Source organism: Nyctibius grandis, chromosome 5 (assembly GCF_013368605.1).
Source record: "Nyctibius grandis isolate bNycGra1 chromosome 5, bNycGra1.pri, whole genome shotgun sequence".
NCBI classification, from domain to species: Eukaryota; Metazoa; Chordata; class Aves; order Nyctibiiformes; family Nyctibiidae; genus Nyctibius; species Nyctibius grandis.
In genome coordinates, this window is record NC_090662.1 from 91,150,986 (window position 1) to 91,164,185 (window position 13,200).

General features: G+C 45.2%; 1 protein-coding gene across 1 annotated transcript in view; it reads left to right on the top strand.

Moving 5' to 3' along the window:
* Positions 1–5,893: 5,893 nt before the first annotated feature.
* Positions 5,894–13,200, top strand: part of MAN1A2 (mannosidase alpha class 1A member 2) — a 149,631-nt gene continuing 142,324 nt past the window's right edge. Inside the window, exon 1 of the mRNA XM_068401171.1 lies at positions 5,894–6,301. Within this exon, the coding sequence (XP_068257272.1) occupies positions 5,994–6,301 (308 nt within the window). The 5' untranslated portion in view covers positions 5,894–5,993. The remainder of the gene's footprint in view (positions 6,302–13,200) is intronic.

Genomic DNA, 13,200 nt, shown 5'->3' on the forward strand with positions numbered 1-13,200 from the left:
AATCTTTATCTTGACTCATTTCTGTAATAAACTTTTGGCAACGGGAAGCTATGATTTATTTACTTAGAAATTTCTCATCTCCATTATCATAAATATGTCTTAGCAATTCTATTTTTAGGATTGCACAAATCGGGCATAAATCCTGTTTTTCTTTTAAAGCAGATTGTGCTTGGATGTAAAACATCAAACGTGTGAGATTTGTGTCCATCTGAATGATCAGCTTGGTTTTTATTTCCAGGGACAACCTCAGTCATCAAATCCCATCATGTGCAAATCCAGACCACCATGCAGATGATATATTTAACTTGTTACACAATCGCTTCCATATGTTTAACAAGCTCAAATAGTTTAGGAATGGTCTTCCCAGTGCATACTACAGGCAACTATTTGGTCTCAAGGTCCTGAAGCCATGAAGGTCCTGACCCTTGTTTCTGAGCATCTTTGGAAAGCTTATTTTCACTTTCTCAGCCAAAGAATGGCAGTGCTGCTGCTGATCCCAACATACACTCATAGACCTCACATTTTCTTTAACAATCTGATATCTATGTCCATTTTGTGTCTCTGTGCAGAAGTTGCCATGAGTAAGTTCAGTTTTCACAGCTGCAAATCTACTGGTATAGTCTAATACGCTTTCATGGTTCCCAAATTCCTTTTTGATGTGCAAGTCCTTTCATGCCTTAGCGAAGCACAGAAGAAAGCATGGAAGTACTTGAAAGGTTAATAAATAGGTGCTGGAGGCTGATATTATAGGCCAACTGGGTGTAGGAGGAGCTGGTGTCTTAGTGATGAATTAGAAATGCTAGGAGAGGGGGGAGGCATGTCAGGAAATATTGGGAGGATGTGAAGCTTGAAGTGACACAGTAAGGGCAATCACACATAAAAAATTTGTCTTTCCAGAAGCTCTCTGAATGGACCTGAAAGGTGCAAGACTGCCCTCATGAGAACCAGAGACAAGGAAGAAAGACAATGCCTAGGTGGAACAGTCTGGCTGAGGTGATGGATGGGAAAGTCCGTATCTTTGATATGCTATGCAGAAAAAACTCAACAAGGTGTGCTTCAGAACTTGGATGTGAGGAGGTAGGGAGAATTCAGAACAGACCATGCATGGGTTAAGGGTCTGAATTAGGAGAAGATTGTGTTCTCCACTTTGATCGAGAAAGGAAGTAGGAGAATGAGATTAGGGCAGTATTAAGTATTGCTTGAAGATGAGCAAGGGCTAGTCTTCCTTATAAAGATCTAATGGTAAGTGTTGTTTGGAACAAAATGGGATCTGATGAGAGAAGTGGATTTGTGAGTTGTCCATGTAGAAATAATAGTAAAATGTATGCTTACACACATTCAGCACCACAGGGACGAAGTATATAGAGAGCAGGGAAATAGGCTAAAGACCAGTCTTGTGGCAGAACTTGGCTGTAGGTGAAGAGTCTCTTCCAAAGAAGTAATGATTGGAAGGACAGGATGAGAAATGTGGAGACACAGTCACAGGAGCCACCAGAGACTAGATTTCACAACCAGTGTGCTCACAGGACCCTAGTCACCATCCTGTCTGAGAGCACATGAATGCCGTTTTGAGCTGTGTCAGACTTTCCATGGAACCTGGGAGCCACAGGAAAGACTGGAAAGTGCTTGGGAGAAAACTGAAGAGGCTTTGCAAATAATGATTGCAGACTGTGTGCCCAGAATGTGATGCTAGAAGGGATCATTGTGGTCATTTCAAGAAGAAAGAAGTAATACGTGAATATGTATCTGTACTTCCACAGGACTTACTTTGTCTACCTTTGAAAAACGTGAACTCCCCTAATAACTTTCCAGAAATGTTGGCTTGTGGAAATACAGTGACTTTAGTGCTGATGATCAAGCACTTTTGCACCTCAAACTCCCAGTTACATTAGTAATTTATCAAAGACAAAGCTGTGAGTACAGGAAATTCCATGTTCTTGTCAAAACCTTTAGGTTTCAGCGCAAGACACTTCTGAGAATGCTCTGGGCATCTCTGAGAAAACACTAATAGATGCAGAATCTATATGGTGTAGCACAGGCTCACAAAAACAACTAATTCAATGTAGTTCTCTATTTAATGTTGTTCAGCTACAGAGCAACACCACTGCAGCGTGTAAAATCACTGGCAGACTTACAGGGATATGCATATTACCCAGTATGACAGAACCAAAGGATGAAAAATTACTCTTAGACTTTGCTAAAGAGCAGGGAAGTCAAAACAAGCACAAAACTGTAGAAATACAAAACTTCATCATGGTTTAGACACAGATGCTTTAGAACTTGGAAAGGTCATCATCAACTACAAAACCTACAGAAATGTCACTTCTTTGCAATGAGCTAAACACAGAGAAACATTTTATAAAGAAATTGGAAGCTTCTGCTCAGTCTTTTAAAGCAGAAGAAAAACTAGCAGTTGGCAGAGAAGAGTGAAGCAAAGGGCAAAAAGACTGAAGAACAAAGAAGAACAAAAGTCTTCACGGGCTGATCTTTTTTTTTCAGACTGTGGGTGAAATAAATTTAACAAGTGAAGACTTGAACGTATTTGAAGATCTTTTACTGCACCAGATCAAAACTAGAAGACAGCATAAATGGCCAACACACCAGTTGAAGCTTGTTGATCCTGTAGTAACAAGATAAAATGTTAGGTTTAGTTGCTGTAGTGGTTGGAGTGCATCGTAGTATCATTGATAATCCAGCTCTTTTCGTGTATGCCCTCTCTTCGCTATCTGTGTCCCACACTCTCTCTTTGGTTTTCATTGCCTCATGGCAGAGTTTCTCACTTTGTGTTTTTACTAGTGCAAGGCTAGTGGGCAGGGTCCAGCTGTCTGCTGCATGGCACTGTTGTGGGTGCTCTGTAAAAAACAGAGAAGAGGAAGCAAAATTTTAAGTTGATGGAAAAGTTTAGCTGGATGGACAGATGGGAAAGGCCATTATCTCTCATATGTTATGCAAAAAAAGATCCAGTAAGGCACGATTCATAGCTTGGATGTAAGGACAGAGTGTAAGAGTTAGTCTCATGTAGAAGATGGTCTCCTTTGCCTTGATCAGTTAACTTCAGATAATGTGACTGACCCTAAGTGTTTATTCATTTGGATTTTTTTGACCCATCCACACCTGTGCCACTACATTGACAGTCAGAGTTTTTTTTATTAGCTCAGATCCTTTCCTTCCCTGGAGTCCTCCCAAATTAACTAACTTGGGGGCTTAATTTCCATAGTACACCACACTCAGACCGGAAGCTGAGTGCTAACCTTCATTAATTCAGCATGTCCAGCTGGACTTGGGATGTTTTTTTCACAGGTCATCATAATTCCACAAAGATTCAAAACATTTAAAGCAAAGTATAAGACTGATAACAGACCTAAATGTGTGGTATTACCATTACCAAACCTGCTCTGTTCAGATACCAGCAGCTGCTGTGACTGGCATCAAGGGCACCCCACTCATGGGCATTGGCAGCATTAATGGTAGTGGAAGCCACTCTTGGCTCGGTGCCTGCTCTGTCTGCCTGCAGGACACATGACTCAACGCTTTCTCTCATGCTTTCTTTGTGTTTTTAGACCTGTAAACTGGATTTCTCATCCTTCTGGAGTGGGCTGGGGTGTTCCCTGCAGGGAGCTGCTGCCTGCCACTTCCATTCCTGTCACTCCTACCACAGTCTGGGCACGCTGCCTTCCACCTTGGAAGTCCTCTCCAGCCCAGCTAACTTCACTTCAGCAGGCTGAAATGAACCTATCCTCTCCCCTGCCGTTATGTTTCCTTGGCTGGGATTCAGCCTCATCTGCCAGGTTCGCTAAACACACTCTGCTCTCCATAATCTAGGAGTACTCAAGGCTCCAGTGATCTTATTAAATCTTTAAAAAGTGAAAAACACCCTACTTTGAAAAGAGCTGGAGGTGCAACTTGTCTCCCAAATTTACAGACCTGCTTTTGTTCTTTTAACTCCTCTGAATCTGGTTCCTGCAGCTACCTTGTCCAGGCCTGTGCTTGACCTTTCCTTTTGCTTTTGCATGAAACCCTTTACAGACTGGGGAACCTTGGCTTGTGCATGCCTGCAGCCAGCAAACCATGGCTGAGCGGGGTAAAATGGTCACGTTTAGTATTTGTAAAGGGTAATTCAGATATGTTTTCTGCCTCTCACTTCATCTATGCCCCATCTCATAGCACTTCTGCCTTAACGTTTCCACAGGTTTAAAACAGCTTGGGGAGCTGGACAGCTCCCCCTGTACCCGGCACTGGTGAGGCCGCACCTCGAATAATGTGTTCTGTTTTGGGCTCCTCACTACAAGAAAGACATTGAGGTGCTGGAGTGAGTCCAAAGAAGGGCAACGAGGCTGGTGAAGGGTCCGGAGAACAAGTCTGATGAGGAGCAGGTGAGGGAACTGGGGTTGTTTAGCCTGGAGAAAAGGAGGCTGAGGGGAGACCTTATTGCTCTCTACAACTACCTGAAAGGTTGTAGCGAGGTGGGTGTCAATCTCTTCTCCTAAGTAACAAGTGATAGGACAAGAAGAAATGGCCTCAAGTTGTGCCAGGGAGGTTTAGATTGGATATCAGGAAAAATTTCTTCACCAGAAGGGTTGTCAAGCATTGGAACAGGCTGCCCAGGGCAGTGGTGGAGTCACCATCCCTGGAGGTATTTAAAAGACATGTAGATGTGGTGCTTAGTGACATGGTTTAGTGGTGGACTTGGCAGTGCTGGGTTAATGGTTGGACTTGATGATCTTAAAGGTCCTTTCCATCAAAAACGATTCTATGATTCTATGATTCAAACAGTCAGGAGTCACTGGACCTGGCAGTACTTCTTGTACATTCCCAGCCCTCAGCTGCCTCAGGGCAGCTGCCCCAGGCAGTGTGCTCTGCTCTCCCGGCCGATGCCCTGCAACAAACCAAACCAGCCCCGCCGGGGGACGCCCTGGCTGAAGCCTTCGTAGGGTACCAGCACGTGTTTCGTGTGCTCCCATCACAGCTCGGTGCAGCTCCCTCGGGACGTGCCTCTCGTAGCAGAGACAACTATTACTCCCCCACGGGCGCAGGCCCTATCTTAAAGAGGTCCCCGGGACGATCACGCGGCCCCGCGCTCAGCGGGCTCTGCGCCACGTTCTCCAAAAAACACCCGGGGGTTTTGCTGGCCGACCTGCCACCCCCACCGGCGCCGCCGACCCGGCTGAGAGCGCGGCCGAGAGCGACACCCGCGCTGCCGCAGCCGTGCGGGAAGACGCCGCTTCCCGCAGGGGGCAACGCCGACCCGCCGGGAAGGCCGCCGCCGATCTACCCTGCCCGGCACGGCCCGGCTCCCCCCGCCAGCCCACTGCCGGGGAAACGGCGCGGGCAGGCCCCGCCCCTCGCCCCGCCCCTTCGGCGGGAGGGGCGGAGCTCTCTTGGCAGCAGCTTCCTCGAGACCTCGCTTTCCCCAGTGCGCCTGCGCCGCCCGCCGCCGCGCAGGCGCCGTGGGGGCGGGGAGAGGGTCCGGAGTGGAATTGCGGTGGCCGTTCCCGGCGCCGTTCGCAGCGGGGCGGCGCGGCGGGGATGAGCCTCCGCCCGGCCCGGCCAAGGGGACGCGGGCGGAGGGACGCCACGCGCCAGGCCGGGCCCCCAGCAACCCGCTGCCGCTCGCCGCTGCCGGCGGCGTCCCGCAGCCGAACGGCCGCGGAGCTCAGGGAGCGCCGCTGACTGGCGCCGCCCGCTCGGGCCCTGCTGGCCCCGGGGCGTGCGAGGGGGGCGCGCAGGTAGCGGGGCGGCCGCGCCCCGGCCCGAGCCCCCGGGGGGGCGGGCGCCGTTGGGGTGGCCCGGCCCCCCCCCCCCGCCCCGCGTGGTGGCTGGGCGGGCGAGGGGGGACGCGGCCCGGCGCCCGCGGGGAGGATGGTGAAGCCGCCCCCAGCCCCCGCGCCGGGCCGGGAGGCGGCCGAGCCGAGCCGGGCCCGCGCCGCCAGGGCCGCCCCCCGCAGGGGCTGAGGGGATGAGCCGTGCCCCGCGGGGTGGTCGCTAGCGGAAGGATGACCACTCCCGCCCTGCTGCCGCTCTCCGGGCGGAGGCTGCCCCCGCTGAACCTGGGCGCCTCCGCCTTCCCGCACCACAGGGCTACCTTGAGACTCTCCGAAAAATTTATCCTGCTCCTTATTCTTAGTGCCTTCATCACCCTGTGCTTCGGGGCGTTCTTCTTCCTCCCCGACTCCTCGAAGCACAAGCGCTTTGACCTGGGCTTGGAGGACGTGCTCATTCCTCACGTGGACACCAGCAAAGGGGGCAAGAACCTCGGCGGCTTCCTCATCCACGGGCAAGGGCACGACGAGCACCGGCACAGGTAGGTGCCTTCCCCGCCGGTAAGGGAGCGGCGCCGCCGCTGTGGCGGCGAGCGGGTCCCCGCGGGAGCAGGAGCGGCTGAAGGGGAGATCCCTTAAAATAGGTCCTTTACCTACTGCTGTCCCTCCTCTTTCCGATGTCCTCATGTCTTCCCAACGCGTATCAACTTCTGAGCGCTTCTTGTGTTCTCCAGCTGCCATATGTAGCTGTGGCTCCATGGTTTCTTTTCCAGTGTGAATTTAGCCTTCTGGCTAGCGAGGGCTGGGAGGACAAATACGAGCTATCCTCCAGTGACTGATTTATTTTTCTCGCCCTAACCAATTCCCTGGGTCAGTCGTGGAAAAAAGGGGATTAAGTTATGGCCTCTGTGGAGGCAGTATAACTGACTGAAAAACTGCTGCATCTTTTCTGTAGCTTTTATGTGCTTACTCAAAACAGCTGTTTGTTGCTGAATAGTGTAGCAAGAACTTTGATCCGATGAGGACTTTATGCTGTGACCCAGAGGCTGTCAGCCTACGATGGGCAGGACACAGAACTAGCGTAGATGGCATAGTTGCTTTTTCTAGCCCTTGAAGTCACTTGTTATAGTGTTATTCCAGACAATTGGAGGTGCCGGTGGCTAAGTTTCCTTAATTGTGTTTGTTAGTGTAAAGAAATTGGTGATAAAACAGGAGTTAAGAGTAACAGCAGCATGGTAAATGTCGTGCTGTTGACAGCTTTTTTGGGGCCACCTAAAGCTTTGTGCGGTGCAAGCCTCTAAATGTTCAAGACTGGGTCATGTGAAGTTGAGCCTTCAAAACTGAGATTCAAAAACTTAAATGAGGGTTTCACAGTATACTTGCTTCTAACATACATTAATTGCTTAAATCCTACCCTAGTGCCTGGATCATAGTGAAGCTGACTGATCTCTCTTCACTGTCAAAGATGTGTAAAATGTGATGATGGGTGATAAAATATATGCTCTTCAAGACTCAAATTAGTAATACAGTGAAATTTAAAGAAAGGTTCCTGATGCTGATAGTGTTCCTTTGTGAGCAGTTTAAAATATATCCTATTTTCACCATATAAGAATTGTTTAAAGGTTATTTGCGCTAGATTAAAAGGAGAGGGTATAATTGCCTCTTTTTATTCATCTGTTATGAGTTGTAAAGACTACCTGAATACTACGGTATTTTTCCTTGAGGCATCTCTGCTATTGGATGTCTTGGGTCACTTATCATGAGCTCTTTCTCCCTAACTGAAAGGGCATGGATGCTTAATATTTAACAAGGACTTCTTTTGTCTGTGTTGTTAACTGCTGGTGCGGTTAAATGTTGCACTAAACATAGGTTTAGACACTCTCTAATATGCCTTTGAAGTTCTCATCTTTCACTGTCTTTTTTTGTGTGATCTTATTTCTTACCTTCCCCAGTCACTCTGCTACACGGAGTCAAAATCAGGGTCTGAAGTAGAAGACAGATGAAACAAAAAAAGAGATGTTCAGCAGGAATTTTCAGAACTCCAGCTGTGACTGTTATACCTTGTGTTGCCCAGTAGATGGGCCATAGAAAAAGGAGTTTGTTGATTCTGATAGTTCTGGAGTGATGCTCTTGATTAACCTACTTGTGTGGGTCCTTTTCAGGTTTCCTTTTTAAGTGTGATTACTGAGGCTGCAGCTTTAGTAAGGGTACGAAGTACGTACTACTTTGGTCTGTCATGTAGATAAGCAGTAACTTACCTACAGTAACTTAACTGTCGGAGCTAGATGCATTTTGCTTGTTTGGGATCTGTTCTTAAAAAAGTGGTTATCCTGTCATCAGTTAAGTCTCCATAAGCTATGGATCTGTATACCTCTCCCTACCTGCCACCCAAAACTGTCCCTGCCACATACAGTTTTTTTATGGCTGCCTTTTGAGTTGTTATTTGAGCAAGAATAGATATTACTCCTGTTGTTTTAGCCCTGCACACCATTGGATTACTCCAAGCATGTCTACTGAAGAAGCCTGCCTGCTTAACCTGCTTGCAAGACACTTGTGTGAATGCCACAATATGCATTGTGAAGCAAGGTTATGTGCTTTACTTTTGGAGCCACTCTTTTGGCTTATTACCACATAGTCTTATCAACAGGCTATTTGCTAGCTTGGGGCTACTGTGGTGACTGTTTTCCATAAAGGAAAACACCAGCTGCTATTTTCAGTGCCGAGTTCCTGCTTCTGGATTGCAGGACCTTGACAGATGGTATTTTGAGAAAGTAAAGGGTCTTCAATAGTGAATTCTAGATTACTTGTTATCTCGGTTTGGGATGAAAAAACTTTGTTCAGCATACCATCAAGGAGCAATGTCAAGTGCCAGCTACTCTATAGGTAGTTTTTTTTTGGATAGCTCTAAGTAGCTATGGTGCAAGAGATCAGGAGAAAATAACCTACTGGTAATACAAAGGAGGATATGGTCTAAGATATGAAGCATGATGATGGATTGACAAGCTGTCTTTCGAAGAATTGTGGGACTTCAGAAGACATTGGATCAAAGATCATTCATATGAAGTATACAATTGATCATGAAATGACGGGTGTGTTGAGTTAGTGAATAAAGGAAAGGTTTCTTCTGCGAATGCTAGTATTGATGTCTGTTGAACAATAAAAATTATGTATCATGGTTATGCTGCTCCCTTGGTATATACGTTATAATATTTTAATGCTCATTTTCCGCTACCCCGTAAATTTTGAGCTTTGTAGGCTATTGGAGGATATTCATATTTCTGGTTTCTAGCAAAATATAGCAATGATGTAGGTACAGCGTTGTCACGCAGCCGTGTGTTAGTGTTGGATGTACAAACGATGGTTCTCAGTGGACCTTCTCTGTATTCCTCACATTGCTTTCCCACCTCTTCCCCTGGGCCCCCTTGACATTCTTGAGTGTTTTTATTGTTGTAGTGTTTACCCCTTGGCGACATTAACTTTTTTTTTTTTTTACTGCTGCTGTCCCTCTTCCCTTCTCCCCTTCCAGGCAGAAAATGGCGGGGGGGGGGAGCAGGGGCGAACGCTGCTCCCTTCCTGATGGTCTTAAGTATTGGTTCAACAATTACAGTGTCCTTACCTATCGTCCAAAGAAAAACAACTTTCTTGTAAGAAGGTGGTTAAAATCTGGAATAAAACTGCAATTTATATTTTGGGAAATGGATGGGCTGTAGTGCAAGTTAATACCCATTTTTAGCAGTTCATTTCATGGGTAACTTCATGTGCACTTGCAGGATGATGTATGGGGAATGGGTTAATAATGTTGGAAAGGTGTACCACAAAATTTTGCCTCTGGGAGGAGGGAGAGTGGAAAAGACTAGTCCAGGACTTGTGAAGATATGCACATACACATGCTTTTTAAAAATCAATTTCACTTCCCAAAGATGGATTTCTCTCCATTTCCAAAAGGATATTGCAGAGATTCTGGAACGAGAGCAGCACAGTTTTGAAGATGCATCTTGCCAAACAAACGTGTGCGTCACTCAAAATTGGTTACATGGTTTTAGATAACTGTCTCTTCTCCCAAACTTCTGCATCTCCCCTGCTGCACAAAAACACTTCAGGTGTTTCTCACTACCCAGTTACTTTCCAGCTTTCTTAGGTATTTTATTCTTCAGTACCATGTCTGAAAGCCAGCTTTGGAACCAAAGCAAAACATTCTTAATGGTTTCTTGGTATCTAATGTAAATGAGTGAGAATGCAGATGCCCTGTAATCTTGATTTATCAGATTTTTTAAAAATAAGATTATCTGTAATATGAAAATTGAGCAGACTTGTTTCTTTAATGATGTGTCAAGCAGCTGCTTTTTATATTACTTGACAAAAGTTAAGATCACTTCTGTGGTAAAAGTACATTAATCTTAGAGGCAATGAGTAATGTAATTTTATGAGCTTAAAGCTGCGAAGTGACTTTGTAGCAGCACTTGGACTGCTGTTGTGCCAACAATTCAGTCCTTCAGAATTTGCAGAGCTGTATCTTCAGCTGCTAAATTCCTCTGTGTTACTTCAAGTCATAATTCCTGCCTGTGCTAAAAAAAAAAAAACCCCAACAAAACACCCTCATGTCAACAGATTGATAGCAGGTGCTGCTAATACAACTGACCACCTCAGCTGCCTTGGCCTCCCTGTGTAAGTAGGTATAGACCAGTGTAAAAGCCTTTGACTTTGTTTCTATGAAGCTAAGGAATATTGACTTCTGTGTTATGCGAAGATATAAGTTCAGCAGTCTGATGTGACCAGTTGTGGGTCTGCAGCTATATGGCAGTAGTCTAAAAGTGCTCTTTCTGTTGCTCAATATATGGTTATCTCTGTGGCAGTCGTAGCTGCTGTCTCTACTCTTAGGAGGTGAAAGTAACCAATATGATTCTGAAGAGCTTTCAGTCTTAATTTCTTCTTTTAAATCCTGCAATTTTTTTTTTTTTTTTTAGAAGAAACATGAAAGGCTTAATATGCTTCTTTTGAATACCTTTATCTTCTCTGGTCTATAGAACTTAATTAGCCAAAGTAGAAGTGGACAGAGGAGATAATTTAACCTCTATTACTCAGTGGGATCGGTGTCTCCTGTCATCCTCTGCTGTGCCATCAAGTATAAAAGCACATAAAACTCTTTGCTTTTCCTTCCCCAGTTTTACTTGAGAAACAGCTCATTAGTGCAATTAAGGCCATTTGCTGTTGTGATTCAGAGAACCTGTTTTTTCCCCTGAAAAATCAGGAGCCATTGTAGTGCCTGGGCCCCGTCTCCTCCTCTGTCCAATTTTTCGTTGCATGAAGTTGAGCCCATCTTCAGAGCACACTCCACAGTCTCTGTGGGTTGTGGGCTCTGAGTTTAAGCTGAGGTGCTTCATCTAGAAGCAAGGGGTTTTAGGGTGCAACACATAGCTGATGCAGGACCTCATTGTGACACCTGTGGAGCTGAAGAGAGCAGGAGTAGCACATTCCAAGTCAGGGCTCAGAAATATCTTGTATGTCTAGAGCAAAGAAGCTGTTAACTGTCTGGTGTCAGTCTTCAACTGTTGAAGCTATTGCAAAAGCACTGCCCATCTTGGTCTGGAGACTTTTCTCATTTGGAGTTGTTAGTAGCCACATGTCATTCTCTATTTGGGACTCCATTTTGAGAAGAGGCTTGAGAAATGATACTGGCAGTTGGAGATTTACAGAAATTTGATTTCCCTCACTTTCTTCTGGAGTCCCCATGTTATACCCTTAAACTCAATTTGAATTTCTCCTGAAGTTGTACTGATCTGTAGGAGAGGTACCCTCTGGTATTATTTCTAAGGTTCTGCTGAAATCAGTGCATTATGTTGTAGGCTGAGAAATGCTTTCATCTTCAAACTACAAAATGCAAATTTTAGACCATCTGTCTAGATGTCCTCCCTCCTCCCCCCCATCTGCTGAACAGCCTACATCGTATGTAGAGTGCTGCTTTCTTCAAGTTGTCTTGCTATACTCCAGTTTGTCAAAGTATTTCCTGTGTTATGAAAGAGAGGAGTCGAGAGCTGATGTTCTCCAGTTCTTATCCTTTCCAGCAAAAAAAAAAATGTTTAACTTGTTGGTTTTCTGCATGATCTACACTTTGTCTACATGCTGGAAAACAATCAGGCGTGGGAAAACTGCAGAAAGTCTGCTGGCTGGATTTTGGCCAGCTAGTGGGTGGGAGGCAGTAGCACTTTGGTTCATTCGGAGTTTTGTAGATTAAAATCTCAAAAGAACTTTAGCATAAATGTGGGTTGCTTGACGATGGTAGCAGTGTAGGCAATAGTAAGCAGTATGGCTAGTTGTGGGCACGTTGCACTATAAAAGTTCTCCCATCTTCTGATCCTCTCCATTTCCTGTAGTAAATACAAACATCTCAATCGTACTCAGCTAGTTCTGAGTTACGGGTTTTTGCTTCCTTAAAACAAATGTATGTAAAACTAATTACTAGTTGGGTGACATCACGTGTTCTATGTGTACATGTTTTCATAATAATTGAACTGAGATTGAGTGTGGGTGAAGAGGAATAATTATGTAATACCTTTCTTCTCTTCTTATGTCCTTCCCTAAGAAGACCATAAAGTCCAAAATGTGGTCAGCACTTTTATTCCACCATCTCACACTTTTCATTTTTGCAGCTCTCAAGGTTGAGAAAAGTTTGGTCTGATGGGTAGACAGCTGTTTCTCAGAGTAGTCATTCAGACTAACAAAGTGGGAGCTTCAGGGCATGTGTTTGGGTATAGCTTGCAGAATTTGTTCTTTTCATTTCCAGTTGCAGGCTCAAGTGAGTGCTATCATCTGTCTTAATTCAGTAGCTAGATTGTCACTTTATTACTAAAATTCAGAGTTCTGTTGCACGTTAACTGCTTGTGGGGAGAGGAGTGTTCAACAGGCCAGGAAGGTAGTAAAGACCAAGAAAGGGGGAAAGTAAGTACCTTTCCCCTGCTGCCCCAAACTTGAAATAAAAAGCCTGAGGGCTCTAAATGCCCTGTATGATTGTAACTTCTCCAAAGGAGCTGCATTTACAATGTAGTTATTTACCTCTTGTTTGATCAAGATGACTTCTGCTATTTGTCTTCAAATTCAACAAATAGATATTACTTTATTATCTTATTGTATTGAGAGCGAATACACTTATTCACAGGGGGGAAATATTGGGGAAGGCTTTGAGAACTGCTAAGTTCTTGTAATGTATGTTTGCTCATAAAATTTGTAGGCTTTTGATTCCTTTTATCTTTATGTTGTTCTCTGATCTAGTGTCTTGTACAGAGCAAATTATGTAGCTTCATCCATTCACTCAAAGATCTGGAGGTTCTGTGTTATTTGTATTATTTAGTATTTGAAGATCTCAAAAAATAAGAGAGATTATTTTCCCTGGTAACTTCCATTTTTGTTTATTTGAAGTACCCAAGAAGGTACACTGGTGTTTCTA